The sequence below is a fragment of the Pristiophorus japonicus genome, chromosome 4 (assembly GCF_044704955.1).
Source record: "Pristiophorus japonicus isolate sPriJap1 chromosome 4, sPriJap1.hap1, whole genome shotgun sequence".
NCBI classification, from domain to species: domain Eukaryota; kingdom Metazoa; phylum Chordata; class Chondrichthyes; family Pristiophoridae; genus Pristiophorus; species Pristiophorus japonicus.
Window position 1 is genome coordinate 144230013 of NC_091980.1, and position 19765 is coordinate 144249777.

At 44.8% G+C, this 19765-nt stretch overlaps 1 protein-coding gene across 1 annotated transcript in view; it reads left to right on the plus strand.

Moving 5' to 3' along the window:
* The first annotated feature begins 1620 nt into the window (after positions 1-1620).
* LOC139262233 (fibroblast growth factor 18-like) overlaps positions 1621-19765 on the plus strand; it is a 1004089-nt gene continuing 985944 nt past the window's right edge. The window contains exons 1-3 of the mRNA XM_070877376.1: positions 1621-1652; positions 1824-1860; positions 4603-4780. Coding sequence (XP_070733477.1) covers positions 1621-1652; positions 1824-1860; positions 4603-4780 — 247 coding nt within the window. The remainder of the gene's footprint in view (positions 1653-1823; positions 1861-4602; positions 4781-19765) is intronic.

Below are 19765 nucleotides of genomic sequence, written 5' to 3' on the forward strand. Positions count from 1 at the left end.
TTTCTCTGTCTCTCTTTCTGTCTATCTGTCCCAGTTTCTCTGTCTCTGCTCCATTAATTATTTAGTGCTCTGTTTCTGTCTCTCTCACTGCTTTATTTATTCCTCTGTTTCTGTCTCTCTGTGTCTGCCTTTGTGTCTGTCTCTCTCTCTCTCTCCTCCCTGCTCTGTATGTGTCACTCTGTCTGCCTGTCTGTCAGTCTGTCTGTCTCTCTCTCTCTCCTCCCTGCTCTGTATGTGTCACTCTGTCTGCCTGTCTGTCAGTCTGTCTGTCTCTCTCTCCTCCCTGCTCTGTATGTGTCACTCTGTCTGCCTGTCTGTCTGTCTCTCTCCTCCCTGCGTTATTTATTGCTGTGTATCTCTGTCTCTGTCTGCCTGTCTATTCCTCTCGTTCTCCTCCTTGCTCTGTTTATTCCTCTATATTGTGTGAATCTGTCTGTCTGCCTCTTTGCCTGTCTCTGAAGCTCTCTCCTCCCTGCGTTATTTATTCCCATGTGCGGCTCTTCCAGCCAGAAATGCAAATACTTAAAATTCCACACTGGATATTTTAGTGAGAGAGAGAGAGAGAAAACAAGTATAATTCCTATTAAAAGAAAACTGGTTACAATAAATGGGAGAGAGGAAAGGTGAAATGAGATGTGGAGAGTTCGTACTCATGTCATGCAGGCCAGAGGGGCAGGGGAGGCGAAGTGTCAAAATGAAAGGAAGTACCAACCAGGAGCTCTAATTCTTGGGATGAAAATGTTATTCCTTCTTATTACCCCTTTAGGGAGATTGTTGTGTGTTTCTTAAATCTATAATTTTGTCCGTGTGTGCATGTCTCTCTCTTTCTCTTCCCTGTTGTGAATTGGCTGCTGCCCTGAGATTGCGGGACCCGGGTCGATGCTGTAGAGGGTAACGTGAGGACTGGACAGGGCGGGCAAGGGTCGTTCCATTCCAGTGACACCAGGTTGCCAAACCGCTGCAGTTTCAGCATCTTCTCGGATATGACATTGACACGGTCCGGACTGGCGTGGTTGGAAGTGTGTCACACCTCTCTCTCCACCTCCCCGTGTGTGTGTGTGTGTGTGTGTGTGCCTTTTGCTTCGCCCTCGAAGGACACATGGTGAATTAATCAGAAGGTAGAGAGGCCGGAGAGAGAGAGAGAGAGAGAGAGAGAAAGGATCGAATCTTGGATCAGAGGATAAACCTTAGCCCTACAGAGAGAGGGAAATAAAGACCGTCGCGGCAAATACTCGCCGGGCTTGCACCTTTTATCCAGGATTTTTTTTTTTAAGTTCAAGAAATGTATTTTGCGAGGCAGCCGCTGGTTTGTTGAGGGTGGGTCCCTCACTGGAATTGATCGAGGGAGGACTGGTTAAAGAGAAAGCGACTACCTTGCACCTCTCGGCGCCGCAGAGAAGGTTGGTTGATGCCGGGGCGAGGAGCTTCTGAAACCCTCTCACACCTCCTGCCTGTCCGCATCAGCACCACGTCCCAGCAGGGAGACTGACTGCCCCACACTCCAGCTCTGAGGTGGCACCGAGCGGCAGCCCGGCGGACCAAACGCTTCCGTCTCTTTCTTCTCTTGCCATCGTTATCAGTTTTCTAAAAAACATTTCTGCCCTTTGAAGAGCCGCAGCTATGAATCCGGCCTCTCCAACCTTCATTTGCCTGTAAGCACCTTGCAACTTTCTGCTTTTAATATTACTTTTAACGCTGTTTTATTGAACAAGGGACGTTTAATGTTTTTTTTAAAAGGGGGGAATTTAATATATTAAAATTTGCAGAGAATGTGAATGTGAGGGAGTGAGACTTTTAATTGTTTGCATTTTCCCCCATTCCAGATGTTTTCACGTGTTGCTGCTGTGCTTGGGAATCAAGGTAAGCCCAGTCCTTTATTAAGCTACTTAGTATATCTTGGTTTGATAAAAAATGATGTTTGACAGGGCTAGAGAATGTTTAAAATAGCGATTCAGTTTCTATCCCAGAATATATCTCTGACCTGAGAATCCTAACTTGAAAAAGTCCAATGCTGTCCAGCAGCTATGTCTCACTTAATGTAATTAAAAGCATTTAAAGAATTTGTTCCCTTTCATAATAAAAATGCAGTTTTTCAAAATGGAAATTTCCCACATTGATTTGATACTTGATCTGTTTTAAAAAAGTGCAATCATTTGGATCGGTTGTTGTACATTGTGCAACCCGCAAAACAAAAAGAACAGTCTCAGTGGAGAGCGAGAATATATATCGACATAGCTGGAATATTTCCAGATGTGGACGCTTGGTTTTCAGCCCGGAATAGTTTATGGATCAGAAACGCCCTGCTCCGCCATACCCGGGAGAGTGGCTCCGATACCTTATTGCAAAGTGGGAGGGCACACCCGGGGGCCAGTCTGCTTCTGGGAGACCCACTTAAAACAATATTTCAACAAATGCACCAATTAAAATAAAAGGCGAGGCTTTGATATCAAAACAGGCTGACTGCAAAAATCCGTGTGAAGCCCAGCCAATTCTGCACCTGCCTCCTGGAAATAAACGGGCCCGATTTGCTAACCGGAAGCTGATGAGATTTTTGCAACTGTAAGGCTCCTTTGAAAAGAAAAAGATTTGCATGTACACAATAAATGACCAGATCGTCTGTTTTTAGTGATGTTGGTTGAGGGATAAATATCGGCTAGGACAGAACTCCCCTGCTCTTCCTCAGATCGTGTCACGGGATCTTTTACATCCACCTGAGGGGGCAGACAGGTCCATGGGTTAAAGAGGACACGTGGGACAGTGCAGCACTCCCTTAGTATTGCACTCAAGTGACAGCCTAGATTTTGTGCTCAAGTCTCTGGAGTAGGACTTGAACCCAGCGACCAGATTGCTACCAGTGAGCTATGGGTGACACCTTATTGGGAATGCCAAAGATACCATGGGGCGGGAATGGGAATTAAAAGGTAATGCGAATTCTGTCAAGCTTATAGAAGAATATATTGAAGAATATATACAGGGGGCTCAATGATGCAAGGCTAGTGCTGAACACAAAGAAAGTTTTGTTTCAGAAAACTGGGAAGAACTTGCATTTATATAGCACCTTTCATGACCCAAGATGTTCCAAAGTGCTTTATAACCAAAGAAATAGTTACATATATTGTATAGAGTGAATCCCATACAGCTATATATACTGTATCGAGTGAATCCCATACAGCTTCACCGAGCATCTTTCGGCATTCTTATGTCCTTCTCATAATATCGCAGAATATTGCAATGGTGGATATGGCAACATAAAATTAATCCAACATTGGAAATGCAAAAAAATCGCAATGAATTGCTATCTTTTGAGAACACAGTGATGCCTTTTTTTGCTTCTTTTACGCTGTTTGTTTTCAATGGGATCAGAACCATCAACCAGTCCCGCAAGTGGAAGACCCTACAAACCAGAGTATGCCTCCACCCTGCCCAATCTCTGGCTCAATGTAGTGGGGCTCAGGGTTTGAACAGAGAACCATTGTCTTGACTCGAGGTTATTGGATCCAGCACCTGCCGCAATGTGATCTCTTTGGATACTGGTAGCCAGAAGAATACACACTCTATCAGATGGAGGCTCAGACTAAAATCCATCAGATCATTTATTCAGCATTAAACAGATAAATGAACAATGCTCAGTACAAACAGGATATTTACAGTAATTACAAACTTTTACCATTTTCAAAATGTCAAAACACCAAAAGGTGCTTATCCTGTGCTAACCCTCAATATAGATTGGAAGCTTGTCAGCTCGTGGCTCTGTTGGAAGGTTGTGGGGTCATGTCCCACTCCAGAGACTTGTACATAATCCAGGCTGTCACTCCAGTGCAATACTGAAGGAGCGCTGCACTGTCGGAAGTGCAGTCTTTCCGAGGAAATGCTAAACCAAGCCCTGTCTGCCAAGTGAACATAAAACATTATGAAAAGAAGAGCAGGGGAGTTTCTCAGCCAACATTTATCCCCCAACCGGCATCACAAAAACAGATCATTATCACATTGCTGTTTGCAGGGCCTTCCTGTGCACACATTGGCGGCCACATTTCCTACAAAAGTATTTTATTGTCTGTAAAGTGCTTCGGGCCGTCCTGAGGTTGTGAAATATCAGTGTGATAATGACCAGATAATCTGCTTTGCTGATGTTGGTTGAGGAATAAATATTGGCCAGGACATCGGAAGAACTCGCCAGCTCTTCTTCAAATAGTTCTGTGGGATCTTTTACATTGACCTGAGAGGGAAGACGGGGCCTTATTTAGCATCTCACCCAGAAGATGGCGCCTCTGACAGTGCAGCACTCCCTCGGTACGCCACTGGATTGTCAGTTTAGGTTTGTGCTCATGTCTCTGGAGTGGGACCTGAACCCACAACCTTTTGACTTTGAGCCAAGAGTGCTAACAACTGAGCCGCGGCAATAGAGGAAAATCCAGTGGGGAGAATGGCGCCCACCCTCGCCTGTTTTTCTATATTCGATCAAAAATACCCAGGTGCAGGGTCAGGACAACCTAAAATGTATTTTTCGGGGTAGTGGCTGGTGCTGTTTGTACCGCTGAGAGATGTACCATGTTATACCTCTCTCTCTCTTTCTTTCTCTCTCTCTCATTCTGGTGACCACAGGCCTCGATGGAGGAGAACGCGGATTTCAGGCCTCATGTGGAGAATCACACCAGGCTGAGGGACGACACGAGCCGCAAGTATGTGCGCCTGTACCAGCTGTACAGCCGAACCAGTGGCAAACACCTGCAGGTCCTGGGTAGAAGGATCAGTGCCAAGGGCGAGGACGGGAACAAGTATGGTAAGAACTGGCTGATAGAAGCAGCTCAGGGCTGGCTTCAGCTGCATAAACGGCAGGTGTGAGATTCTTAGTTGCCAGCTGTGAATCTGATGCATCGACTGGTGTGGCAAATAGTAAAACATAAACACTGTCTGTAACTCAGATCAAGTGGCATTAAAATAGTCTTCAACCTTTCTTCCTCTGTCGCCCTTCATGCCCGTCTGTCAGACCTGAGAGTGTTTTTCTCACGTTGGCTCGCTCAAGTGAATCCCCAATATTCACCCTCCCAGTTTACAGGCGTGGTGTGACGTTGGATTGGGAAGTGTGAGGATGGGATCACATGTGAAGGTGGGACAGTTGATAGGCCCAACTTAAGCCAAACAATCGAATCATGTTCACATACATGAACTGCTTTTAAAATACACTGAGAGAACTTGCAGCCTCTTTCACGTCCCCAGGGTGGCCCAATCTGCTCAAAGCCAAAGAAGCACTTTTGAAGTTGGTGTCACTGTTGTTCTGTAGACAAACATGGCAGCCAACTGGCACAGAACAAGATTCCACAAGCAGTAAGTGGGATAAATTTCTAATTAGTCTGCTTTCCGTGTCATTGGTTGAGGGATGAATGTTGGCCAGGAAAACAGGGAGAACTCCCTTGCTCCTTTTCAAATAGAGTCCTAAGATCATTAACATCCACCTGAACAGGTAGGTAGTTTAATATCTCATCTAAAAGGATAGCACCCCTATGATGGAACATTGTCTCAACACAGAGTGTCAGTCTCAAGTCCTCAGTGAAGGTCTTCAAACTACAGCCTTTGGGCCCAGAGAGTATTGGTACCTGGGCTGAGCTTGACTCCAGCTAACATATGAATTGGGGAAATTTGGGGGCGGTGGGAGGGAGGTTGAGGAATTTTAATGGGAAGAAGTAGAATACATTTTGTCATCTATTTCTCCTTTAAGCTTATCTTGAACTTGTTGGGGAAGGGTTCCTGCAGTTTTTTGCAGCCTTCATAACTTTATCTTTACACAATAAGGTGTGAGCCTGGACAGTGAGGTGCTGGCAAGCTCGTCAATTCTGAATACCCCTTCCGAGCTCAGTTCGTTCCTCACCCAACATCCACCCTGATCACAATCCAAAAGAGGAACAAGAGCAGGAAAAGGGGTCTTGGCTAATTTCTTTCTCTCTGTAGCTCTGGGGCACTGTATTCAACGGTGGTCCCTGTGTTGCTGCTCTCCAGCAGAGGGCACCTGCCTTAGCCTAGGCTTGGGATCAAACCGCTCCTTTCCTGTTCTGCACGGCATACACTGATGTGTCTCAGGGCTGAGCAACCAGCCGACATTCACTGTTGGAGCTCATGTGTGGAAAGTGCCACAAAGGAGAGGCTGCGAGGTAGATGGCAGTAATACCACAAAACAAATCAGTCGAGGAAGAAACGGGGAAATCTCAATGGAAAGCTCGCTTATCAGCAAGGTGGCTGAACGTTTAGACACTCTCCTCCACCATGGGCTATTAATTTGATAGCCAAAAGAAGGCAGAGAGGGGTTTACAAAACAGTCACCTTCCGAGTCTCGGGGCTTGATCCTTGTTGTTCGAATAATTGACAACAACTTTTAAATATAAATCCGCGATCATTCAGAGCGATCAATGGGTTTGAATGGGAGACGCAGCACTTCAGTTTTGTTGTTTCTTTAATCGAAGTCTACATGAAAAAGGATTTTCCCCGCCACCTCAGGATTTTATTACTGATACTTATCCTAAATTCAGGAGACTCCCGGATCCTTGTATTCTGTGTTTGAATCATTTAATAAATTGCCTGTCTTTGTTTGAAATGAGTTGATTGTTGGCAGCACAGAATAGCTATTGATTTTGTTTTCCATGACCTCCAAGGAGGCTGGGGTCCCAGTGGGACGCTCATGACTAGATATTGATGCAGGAGCCTCGGTACCAGATACACTGTGACAGCAAGTATGCCATCTTCTATTACAAGGATACCTTTCAGTCTGGACAAGAGCACAAGGCTTTATTTGTACACGGCAAGCATCACCGCTGATGTTGTGCACCTATCTTGTGTTAAAGCAGCTTTTTGGGGTTTGGGGTTTGCTTGGCTATTTGTCCCTCCCTCTTTTCTCTGACTCACCCTTACCCGCCTCCTCTTCTAAAGGTACTGATTCTTGTTTGGGCTTCCCTTACACTGTCCCTCCACTCCCTCCCTTCCAGCCCCTTCCTTCCCCTCCCCCCGACCAAGTGACCACTCACGTGAGCTTACACATTTGTAAGAGCATCGCAATCGAGCCAGATCATGTGCTCAGCTGATACCCAGAGGCCAATGCACACACTTTCCAGCGGGGTCACGGGATAGTGATAGAGAGTATCAGTCCTTCCCCTCCATCTAACCCAAGAGCACTGAGGTCAAAGCGCTGATGCAGCTGAGATCGTCCACTCAGCACAACATAACTCATCTACACACTACCTCCCGTGGAGATATCATAATCCTTCATCAATGTATCCCTTCCTGATAACATACGTGTACACGCATCCACAATCCCTGATTGATCCAATGGATTATTACTGTACCTGCCATGCTGCTATTTCTTTTGACCCCTCCCCTGGGTGTAGGGATTTAACCCCTCCCCTCCCTGGGTGTAGGGATTTAACCCCTCCCCTCCCTGGGTAGAGGGACCTAACCCCTCCCCTCCCTGGGTATAGGGACTTAACCCCTCCCCTCCCTGGGTATAGGGACTAAGCCCCTCCCCTCCCTGGGTATAGGGACTTAACCCCTCCCCTCCCTGGGTGTAGGGATTTAACCCCTGCCCTCCCTGGGTGTAGGGATTTAACCCCTCCCCTCCCTAGGTAGAGGGACTTAACCCCTCCCCTCCCTGGATATAGGGACTTAACCCCTCCCCTCCCTGGATATAGGGACTAAGCCCCTCCCCTCCCTGGGTATAGGGACTTAACCCCTCCCCTCCCTGGGTATAGGGACTTAAGCCCTCCCCTCCCTATAGGGAGTTAACCCCTCCCCTCCCTGGGTATAGGGATTTAACCCCTCCCCTGGGTGTAGGGATTTAACCCCTCCCCTCCCTATAGGGACTTAACTCCTCCCCTCCCTGGGTCTAGGGATTTAATCCTTACCCTCCCTGGGTGTAGGGATTTAGCCCCTCCCCTCCCCTGTGTAGGAATTTAACCCCTCCCCTCCCTGGGTGTACGGACTTAACCCCTCCCCTTCCTGGGTGTAGGGATTTAGCCTCTCCCCTCCCTGGGTCTAGGGACTTAATTCCTCCTTTCCGTAGGTCTAGGGATTTAACCCCTCCCCTCCCCTGGGTGCAGGGATTTAACCTCTCCCCGTGTGTAGGGATTTAACCTTGTTAAAGGCCTGCCTCGTGCTGGGTCTCTATGGTGTGATTCATTCTCCAGTAACTCGTGCCATTGGCTATTCTCCTTTTGTGAGGTTAGACAGTAAATGTTGGCAGGCTATTTGACAATGTGAACTATCACAGTCGAGACCACCCTTGTCCTATATAAGGATGCTCCCAGGGACACTGACAGTAACTGAACATTTCTACAATGACCTGAGATGGGAAAAGTTAGCAACATAGACCAGATAATAGATCCCATTGTAATGCACAAAACTGAGCTGTGTGTGACATAGCCCTGTGAAATCTATTTAACAGATTTATGTGTGATATATAGATTACAATGGGATATAACAGAACAGTGATTGAAATATCCCAATGTAATCTGTAAAACAGAATGCTGTTTGATATATGCTAGTGTAATATATAAACAGAATAGTGTGTTATACACCCTGGTGCAAGCTATATATCAGAACAGTGAGTGACATATCCCGGTGCAATCTATAGAATAGCGCAGTGAGAGAGGTAATTCAGTATAATCCAGTTAGTGAGTTATCGCAGTATATCTTTCAGTTCTGTAATCTATATTACAGAACTTAGAGTAACAAATATCGAACGATCTTTATGACCTATCCGTGTAATATATCCCGGTGTAATCTATATATCAGAACAATGTGTGATGTATATAACAGAGCCAAGAGTGATTTTTCCCTCTCTAATCTAAATAGCTGAATTGTGCATGATATATCCTTAGGTAATGTATCTAACAAAGCAGTGTAATAAATCACCGTGCAATCTATATAACAGGGCTGTGTGTGTGAGACATCCCAGTGTCTTCTGAATAACACAGCAGTGTGTGATATATCTCAGTGTATTCTGAATAAAAGAGCTCGGTGTGTGAGATAACCCAGTGTATTCTGAGTATCAGAACAGTGTGTGATATAACCCAGTGTATTCTGAATATCAGAACAGTGTGTGATATAACCCAGTGTACTCTGAATAACAGAGCTCGGTGTGTGATATAACCCAGTGTATTCTGAATAACAGAACAGCGTGTGATATAACCCAGTGTATTGTGAATAACAGAGTTGCGACTGATAGATTATATTGTGATGTGTGTAACAGAACTATGAATGATTAATTCCAGTGTAACAGACCTGTGTGTGATAAATCCAAATGCATTCTATTTAACCTATCACAACTCTGTGTGATATAACCCATTGTAATTTATATAATGGAAATGTGTGTGATATATCTTAATGTATTCTAAAAAACAGAATAGTGTCCTGTTATAATCCATATAACAGAACTGTGAGTGATATGACCCAGTGTAATCTATATATCAGAGCTGCTTGTGATATAACAGTGTCTTCTTAACAACAGAACTCTGTGATATATCCCATTGTAATCTTTTTTGCAGAACTACAAGTCATTTTTCTTACTGTAATCAATATAGCAAAATTGTGTGTGATATATCCCGGTGTAATCTATATTAGAACTGTGTGAGATATCCTGGTGTAATCTATTTAACAGAACTGTGTGCCATATTTACCAATGTAATCTATAAACATCAGCCTGTGTGTAATCTATCCTGGTATGGTTTAAATACTAGAATTTATGTGTTCAATCCCACTGTATTCTATGTAACAGAACAGAATGTGATGCATCGTGGTGTAATCTATAAAGAAGAACATTATGAGATTGTTATCTATATAACTGTCGATGTATCCCATTGTAATGTATATAACAACTGTGTGTGATATATCCCAGTGTAATCTGTTGTTGCATGGTCCCAGCATCTCAGAGCCTCATTTCTCCCACAAACAGTAGTCCTCATACCATCCAAGATTCAAGCACTATTTGTAATTGCCATAACACAAGACCACTCAGTACATTGGATTAAACAATACCTAGAAAACTTCCCAACTCCCACCCTCGCTTCTCTTGAGCCATGCCCTTTTATGCTCAGCTGGCTGGGGAAAATCTCCTCCCACTCCAGTTGCAGTTTTAAAGGTGAGGTTCTTAAAGGGGCAATACCCTTACTCAAGGATCAGGGCCTTCATCAGCCTATGGCTGAATACCAGTCCTCAATGACCCTGCTACACATTCCCCCCCCCCAGCGTGGAGCCATCGTCACAGGCCGCGAGGCTGTATGCTCGGAAGAGTTCAGCAGCGTTCCAATGAGCTACACCTGCCCAGTGTTCCACCGCAAACCAATAGGGCTAGAGTGACAAAATTCACCGGGTAACATGGGCATTTTTTCCTTTGGTAGACTGCATCCATTTGCGAGGCGTGTGATGGGTTACTCTAAGAAACTGGTGGCCCAATAGGTCGTACCTTAAGGTTTCTATTGAATTAATAGGCACCTCTTCTCTAATGTAGTATAGCGTTGCTCCCTTGGCAAAATGTTCCTGCTCAGGGAGAGCACGGGATGTTCCACTCTCAACCATTTGAAAGAGTACAGCTCCCAATCCCACCTTTGAGGCATCAGTTTATAAAGCAAATTTTTGACTAAAGTCTGGGACCACGAGCACAGGACTATTACACAGCGCTTGGCTCAGCCCACTGTAAGCAGCCTCCACCCCAGAGTTCACCGTACCATGTTTGGTGCCTTTGCTTTAGTCAGGTCGGTAATGGGATGGAGGGAAGGCAACTCGGGTAGCAAAGTCCGGAATAAATTGTTGGCACCCACTTTGTTTACCTAAGGCTTCACCACCCTGCCTCATAAGGTGTACACATCCGAGGTATTTGGTCTCAGACAACCCATTGTGTCACTTCTTTGGATTTGGCATGAGCCTAAATATCATCAGGCTGTCTGATACAGCCTCTACCTTAGGTAACTGTGAACCCTAGTCTGTACTATAGGTGATGAGGTCATCCAAGTATGCTGTCACATACCAAGTATGAAGCCTCAGTACTTAGCCCCAGGCAATCGAAAAGGCATGACAGTGCACTGGTAGAGCCCTCGGGAGCCACAAAAACCATTTTCTCTTTTGTGGACTCTGTTAAAGGGATATGCCAATATCCTGTGGTCAGATCTAAGGTAGTGAGATAATTGGCTTTCCCCAATCAACCCATCCACCCGGGGGATCGGGTAAACATCGAATTTGGATCCCTCATTCAGTTTCCGAAAGTCATTATAGAATCATCAGGAAAGTCACCCCCCATGCCAGTTGCAATTACCATTTTAAGGCGAGTTTCTAAAAGGGGCCATACACTTCTACTTAAAGGTGAGGTTTCTTAAAGGGCCATCCCTTACTCAGGGATCAAGGCCCTCATCAACCAATCATCTTGCAACACTCTATAACATATCTGTGTGTGATATAGTTACGTTTAATCCATATAACAGAGCTGTGTGCGATATATTCCAGTGTAATCGAGATAGCAAAGCTGAATATCAAATCCCAGTGTAACCTATGTAATAGAACTGTGTGTGATATATCATGGTCTAATGGATATAACTATGTGTGATACATCACAGTTGTAATATTGCAGAACTATGAGTTATATATCTCAGTGCTACCTATATATTTGATGTATTGCATTGTGATCAATATAACAGAAATGTGGATATACTGTAATCTATATATCAGAACTCTGTGTGATATATGCTCGTGTAATCAACATAACAAATCAGTGTGACATATCACAGTGTAATCCATACAACGCACTGTGCATGAAATATCCGAGTTTAATCTATATAACTGTGAGTGATTAACCCCATGTTATCTATATAACTGTGTGTGATATACCCCAGTATTATCTATATAACTGTGTTTAATATACCCCAGTGTTATCTATATAACTATGTGTGATATACCCAAGTGTTATCCATATAATGTTTGTGATATATCCATATGCTATCAATATAATAGAACTGTGTGTGAGATACCCCGTGTAATATATACAAGAGAAATGTGTGTGATATACTCCAGTGTAACCTATGTCCAGAGTTGTCTGTGTAATATATTCCAGTATAATTTATAATACAGAACTGTGTGTGAGGTCTCGCAGTGTGATCGGCAAATCAGAAATGTGGGCTATATTTTCTATAATCTGTACAAAAGAGCTGTTATATATCCCAGTGTAATCTATATTATAGAACTTTGATTGTTATATGCCTATGCATTCCCTAGTACATAACTATATGTGATATAACTTGGTGTAATCTATATAACAGAGCGGTGAGAGACATATCCTAGTGTATTCTATAAACAGAATTGTGAGTGATATATCCCAGTGTAATCTATATATTAGAAGGATGAGTCAGGAGATATTACAGTGTACTCTATAATAGAGTTGTGTGTTATATATCCTGGTGCAATCTATAAAAGAGTGATATACCCCGGTATAATCTATATTACAAAGCTATGAGTGATATACCCAGAATAATCTATGTAATGAACTGTGAATGATATAACCCACTCTAATCTGCATAACAGAACTGTGAATGAGATATCGGAGTGTAATCTATGTCACAAAGCTATCCCAGAATATTGTATATAAAAGAACTGTGAATGATGTATCCCAGCGTAAAGTAGACTATTATATATATATCTATATAACATCGCTGTGACATCGGTTTAATCTATATCACTGAAATATGTGTGAAATATTGCAGTGTAATTTGAATAAGAGAACTTTGAGTGATACATTCCTGTGTAATCTATAAAACAGAACTGTGTGTAAGATATCGGAGTGTAATCTACTGAACAGAACTCTGGGTGATATAATTTGGTGCATTCTATGTAACAGAACTACATGTAGTACATCCTGGTGCAATCTATAAAATAATACGCTATGTGTGATACGGCCCAGTGCAATCTATATAACAGGGCTGTGAATGATATATTCCAGTGTAATTTATAAAAGAGTACGCTGTGAATGATATATCCCAATGTAGTTTATATAACAGAATTGTCTGTGATATATCCTGGTACAATCTATAAAAGACTACACTGTATGATATAGCTCGTGTGATCTATATAACAGGGCTATGAATGATGTATCCCAGTTTAATTTCTCTAACAGAACTGGGTGTGATATTCCCACGTGTAATCTGTATGACAGAATTTTATGTGAAATATTGCAATTTGATCTATAAAAAAGAACTGAATGTGATATAACCCGATGTAACTCAGTGTGATATATTTCAGTGTAAATTCCATAACAGAACTCTGAGTGATCGAACCCAATACAATCTATATAACAGAGTGATATATTTTGATGCAACCACTATCAGAGAGCATTAAGTGATAGATCACCAGTGTAAACTTAAAAACAAATTTGTGAGTTGTATATCACCAGAATAATCCACATTAAAGAACTGAGTCACGGTATGTTCTACATATGTGTATTGTATTGTAATAAATATAACAGAAATGTGAATTATATATCCTATTGTAATCTACAAAACGAGCTGTGTGCAATATATCCCAGTGTAATCTATGTAACATGGGAGTCTGTGATATATCCTGGTGTATTTGACTTAACAAATCAGTGTGATTTATCTGAGTGTAATACATATAAAACAACTGTGCATGATATATCCCACTTTAATGAATAAAGTGTTTGTGTAATCGATATATCCCCATGTGTGTGTATAATCGATACATCCCCATGTGTGTGTGTGTGTATGTGTGTGTGCAATCATTATATCCCCATGTGTGTGTGTGTAATCGATATATCCCCATATATGTGTTTCATCGATACATCCCCGTGTGCGTGTGTGTGTGTGTGTATGTGTGCAATCATTATATCCCCATGTGAATGTGTGTGTAATCGATATATATGTGTGTGTGTGTAATTGATATATCCTCCTGTGTGTGTGTAAGCGATATATCCCCATATGTGTGTGTGTGTGTGTGTGTGATCTATATATCTGCATGTGTGTGTGTGTGTAATCGATATGTCCCCATGTGTGTGTGTAAGCGATATATCCCCATGTGTGTGCGAGCATAATCAGTGTAACCCAATGTGTGTGTGTGTGTGTGTAATTGATATATCCTCATTTGTGTGTGTAATTGATATATCCCCATGTGTGTGTGTGTGTAATTGATAAATCCCCGTGTATGTATGTGTAATCGACATATCCCGTGTGTGTATGTGTGTGTGTGTGTGTGTGTAAGCGATATATCACTCTGTGTGTGTGTATGTGTATGTGTGTGTGTGTGTATGTGTGTGTGAATGTGTGTAATCGATAATGTTGCATGAGGTTGGCAAAATCATAAAACAGCTCAAGAATAACAAGGCTGCTGGCACGGATGGAATCCCTGCTGAGGCACTGAAGTATGGCGGAGAGGCACTGTTGGCGCGGACACATGACCTCATCTCTCTAATCTGGAGGGAGGAGAGCATGCCGGGAAATCTCAGAGATGCAGTGATCGTGACCATCTTTTAAAAAGGGGACAAGTCCGACGGCTGCAACTATAGGGGAATCTCCCTGCTATCAGCCACTGGGAAAGTTGTCGCCAGAGTCCTCCTCAACCGTTTTCTCCCTGTGGCCAAGGAGCTCCTCCTGGAATCACAGTGCGGATTTCATCCTTACCAACTGATCCATTACAGACCCAATCCACGTCTGGACCGGGGTCAAACAGGGCTGCGTCATTGCTCGAACCCTCTTCTCAATTTTCCTCGCTGCCATGCCCCACCTCACAGTCAAGAAGCTCCCCGCTGGAGTGGAACTAAACTACAGAACCAGTGGGAAGCTGTTTAACCTATGCTGCCTCCAGGCCACGTCCAAGATCACCCCAACCTCTGTCGCCGAGCTACAGTACGCGGATGACGCCTGCGTCTGTGCACATTCTGAGGCTGAACTCCAGGATATAGTCGATGTATTTACCGAGGCATATGAAAGCATGGACCTTACGCTTAACATCCATAAGACAAAGGTCCTCCACCAACCTGTCCTCGCCACACAGCACTGCCCCCCAGTCATCAATATTCACGGCGCGGCCCTCGACAACGTGGACCATTTCCCATACCTCGGGAGCCTCTTATCAACAAGAGCAGACATTGATGTGGAGATTCAACACCGCCTCCAGTGCGCCAGTTCAGACTTCGGCCGCCTGAGGAAAAGAGTGTTCGGAGACCAGGCCCTCAAATCTACCACCAAGCTCATGGTCTACAGGGCTGTAGTAATACCCGCCCTCCTGTATGGATCAGAGGCATGGACCATGTACAGAAAACACCACAAATCGCTGGATTTATATATCCCCATGTGTGTGTGTGTGTGTTTGTGTGTAATCGATATATCCCCATGTCTGTGTGTGTGTGTGTAATCGTTGTATCCTTGTGTGTGTGTGTAATCGCTATATCCCCATGTGTGTGTGTGTGTGTGTGTGTGTGTGTGTGTAAACGTAGAACACGAGAGGAAGCTTGCCAGGAACATAAAAACTGAGTGCAAAAGCTTCTATAGATATGTGAAGAGAAAAAGGTGAGTGAAGACAAACGTAGGTCCCTTGCAGTCGGACTCGGGTGAATTTATAATGGGGAACAAAGAAATGACAGACCAATTGAACAAATACTTTGGTTCTGTCTTCATGAAGGAAGACACAAATGACCTTCCGGATGTACTAGGGGACCGAGGGTCTAGTGAGAAGGAGGAACTGAAGGATATCCTTATTAAGCGGGAAATTTTATTGGGGAAATTGATGGGATTGAAGGCCGATAAATCCCTGGGGCCTGATTGCCTGCATCCCAGAGTACTTAAGGAGGTGGCCCTAGAAATAGTGGATGCATTGGTGATCATTTCCCAACAGTCTATCGACTTTTGGATCAGTTCCTATGGGCTGGAGGGTAGCAAATGTAACACCACTTTTTAAAAAAGGAGGGAGAGAGAAAACGGGTAATTATAGATCGGTAGTCTGACATTAGTAGTGGGGAAAATGTTGTAATCAATTATTAAGGATGAAATAGCAGCGCAAGTCAGCATGGATTTATGAAAGGGAAATCATGCTTGACAAATCTTCTAGAATTTTTTGAGGATGTTTCCAGTAGAGTGGACAAGGGAGAACCAGTGGATGTGGTGTATTTGGACTTTCAAAAGGCCTTTGACAAGGTCCCACATAAGAGATGGGTGTGCAAAATCTAAGCACATGGTATTGGGGGTAATGTACTGGCGTAGATAGAGAATTGGTTGGCAGACAGGAAGCAGAGAGTCGGGATAAACGAGTCCTTTTCGGAATGGGAGGCAGTGACTCGTGGAGTGCCGCAGGGCTCAGTGCTGGGACTCCAGCTCTTTACAATATACATTAATGATTTGGATGAAGGAATTGAGTGTAATATCTCCAAGTTTGCAGATGACACTAAACTGGGTAGCGGTGTGAGCTGTGAGGAGGATGCTAAGAGGCTGCAGGGTGATTTGGACAGGTTAGGTGAGTGGGCAAATGCATGGCAGATGCAATATAATGTGGATGAATGTGAGGTTATCCACTTTTGTGGCAAAAACATGAAGGCAGAATATTATCTGAATGGTGGCAGATTGGGAAAAGGGGAGGTGCAACGAGACCTGGGTGTCACGGTTCATCAGTCATTGAAAGTTGGCATGCAGGTGCAGCAGGCAGTGAAGAAGGCAAATGGCATGTTGGCCTTCATACCTAGGGGGTTTAAATGTTAAACCCCCTAGGTATGAAGGCCATCATGCCATTTGCCTTCTTACTGCAATTGTACAGGGCCTTGGTGAGGCCTCACCTGGAATATTGTGTTCAGTTTTGGTCTCCTAATCTGAGGAAGGACATTCTTGCTATTGAGCGAGTGCAGCGAAGGTTCACCAGACTGATTTCCGGGATGGCTGGACTGACATATGAGGAGAGACTGGATAAACTGGGCCTTTATACACTGGTGTTTAGAAGGATGAGAGGGGATCTCATAGAAACGTATAAGATTCTGACGGGACGGGACAGGTTAGATGCGGGAAGAATGTTCCCGATGTTGGGGAAGTCCAGAACCAGGCACACAGTCTTAGGATAAGGGGTAGGCCATTTAGGACTGAGATGAGGAGAAACTTCTTCACTCAGAGAGTTGTTAACCTGTGGAATTCCCTGCCACTTAGAGTCATTAATGCCAGTTCATTGGATATATTCAAGGGGGAGTTAGATATGGCCCTTATGGCTAAAGGTATCAAGGGGTATGGAGAAAAAGCAGAAAAGGGGTACTGAGGTGAATGATCAGCCATGATCATATTGAATGGTGGTGCAGGCTCGAAGGGCCAAATGGCCTACTCCTGCACCTATTTTCTATGTTTCTATGTTTCTATATGTCCCCATGTGTGTGTATGTGTGTGTGTGTGTAATCGATATAACCCCATGTGTGAGTATGTGTGTGTGAGTGTGTAATCGTTGTATCCTCGTGCGTGTGTATAATCGCTATGTCCCCATGTGTGTGTGTGTAATTGATATACCCCATGTGTGTGTGTGTGTGTGTGTAATCGATATATCTCCGTGTGTGTGTGTATGTGTGTGTAATCGATATGTCCCCATGTGTGTGTGTGTGTGTGTGTGTGTGTGTATGTGTGTGTAATCGCTGGATCCTCATGTGTGTGTGTAATCGCTATATTCCCATGTGTATATGTGTGTGTGTGTGTGTGTGTAATCGCTATATCCCCGTGTGTGTGTGTGTGTAATGGATATATCCCCATGTGTGTGTGTGTGTGTGTAATCAATATATCCCCATGTGTGTGTGCGAGTGTATAATTGGTATATCCCCGTGTATGTGTGTGTGTAATTGATATATCCCCGTGTATGTGTGTGTAATTGATATACCCCCGTGTGTGTGTGTGTGTGTGTGTAATCGATATATCCCCTTGTGTGTGTGTGTGTAATAGATATGTGCCCATGACAACATGCAGGCCGTGATCCATACCAACGGATCCGCTACAGACCCAATCCACGTCTGGACCGGGGTCAAACAGGGCTGTGTCATCGCCCCAACCCTCTTCTCAATCTTCCACGTTGCCATGCTCGACCGCAATCAACAAGCTCCCCGCTGGAGTGGAACTAAACTACAGAACAAGTGGGAACTTGTTGAACCTTCGCCGTCTCCAGGCCAGGTCCAAGACCACCCGAAGTTATTGAGCTACAGGACACGGATGATGCCTGCGTCTGCGCACATACAGAGGCTGAACTCCAGGTCATAGTCGACATGTTTACTGAGGCGTACGAAAGCATGGGCCTTACGCTAAACATCAGTAAGACAAAGGTCCTCCACCAGTCTGTCCTCGCTGCACAGCACTGCCCCCAGTCATGAAGATCCATGGCATGGCCCTGGACAACGTGGACTATTTCCCATACCTCGGGAGCCTCTTATCAACAAGAGCATACATTCATGACGAAATTCAACACTGCCTTCAGTGTGCTAGTGCAGCCTTTGGCTGCCTGAGGAAAATAGTGTTCGAAGACCAGGCCCTCAAATCTACCACCAAGCTCATGGTCTACAGAGCTGTAGTAATACCCATCCTCCTGTATGGCTCAGAGTATGGACCATGTACAGTAGACACCTCAAGTCGCTGGAGAAATACCACCAATGATGTCTCCGCAAGATCCTACAAATCCCCTGGGAGGACAGATGCACCAACATTAGCGTCCTCGACCAGGCCAACATTCCCAGCATTGAAGCACTGACCACATTCGATCAGCTCCGCTGGGCGGGTCACATTGTTCGCATGTCAGACACGAGACACCCAAAGCAAGCGCTCTACTAGGAGCTCCTTCATGGCAAGCGAGCCAAAGGTGGGCAGAGGAAACGTTACAAGGACACCCTCAAAGCCTCCCTGATAAAGTGCAACATCTCCACCAACACCTGGGAGTCCCTGGCCAAAGACCGCCCTAAGTGGGGGAATTGCATCCGGGAGGGCGCTGAGTACCTCGAGTCTCGTCACCGAAAGCATGCAGAAATCAAGCGCAGGCAGCGGAAGGAGCGTGCGGCAAAACTGTCCCACCCACCCTTTCACACATCGACTATCTGTCCCACCTGTGACAGGGACTGTGGTTCTCGTATTGGACTGTTCAGCACCTAAGGACTCATTCTAAGAATGGAAGCAAGTCTTCCTCGATTCCGAGGGATTGCCTATGATGATGATGTATTGATATATCCCTGCGCATGTGTCTGTGTGTAATGGATATATCCCCATGTATGTGTGTGTGTGTGTGTGTGTAATGGATATATCCCCATGTGTGTGTGTGTGTGTGTGTGTGTGTGTGTGTGTGTGTAATGGATATATCCCCATGTATGTGTGTGTGTGTGAGAGCAGGCCAGGGAGCGGAAGGAGCAGCGTGTCGGCCTAGCCCAGCAGGCTGAGTGGCCCCCGGCCTGCGAGCACCATCGGAGCAGGCCGGGGAGCAGAAGTAGCAGCACATGCTGGAGCAGGAGAGCAACGGCAGTGAAAAGGGATGTCATCAAGGTCCAGGTCGGTGATTGGAACCTGGGCAGGTACTGCAGGAGCGGTGAGGTCGGGGTCAAGGAGCGGTGAGAGATTGTAGAGGGAAGTGGTTGGAGCTCAGGAGAGGCATGAGTTCGTTGCCCAGGAGAGGCGAGGGCCCAGGGGCAGCATGGGCCAGGCCGCACTGCGATATGTGGGCGCACTAGGTCCATGCAGCAGAGCTGGTCTCCAGTCGTCTTGTTTAATCCTTGTTACTGGACCAGGACCTAGCTCTGTCAAGC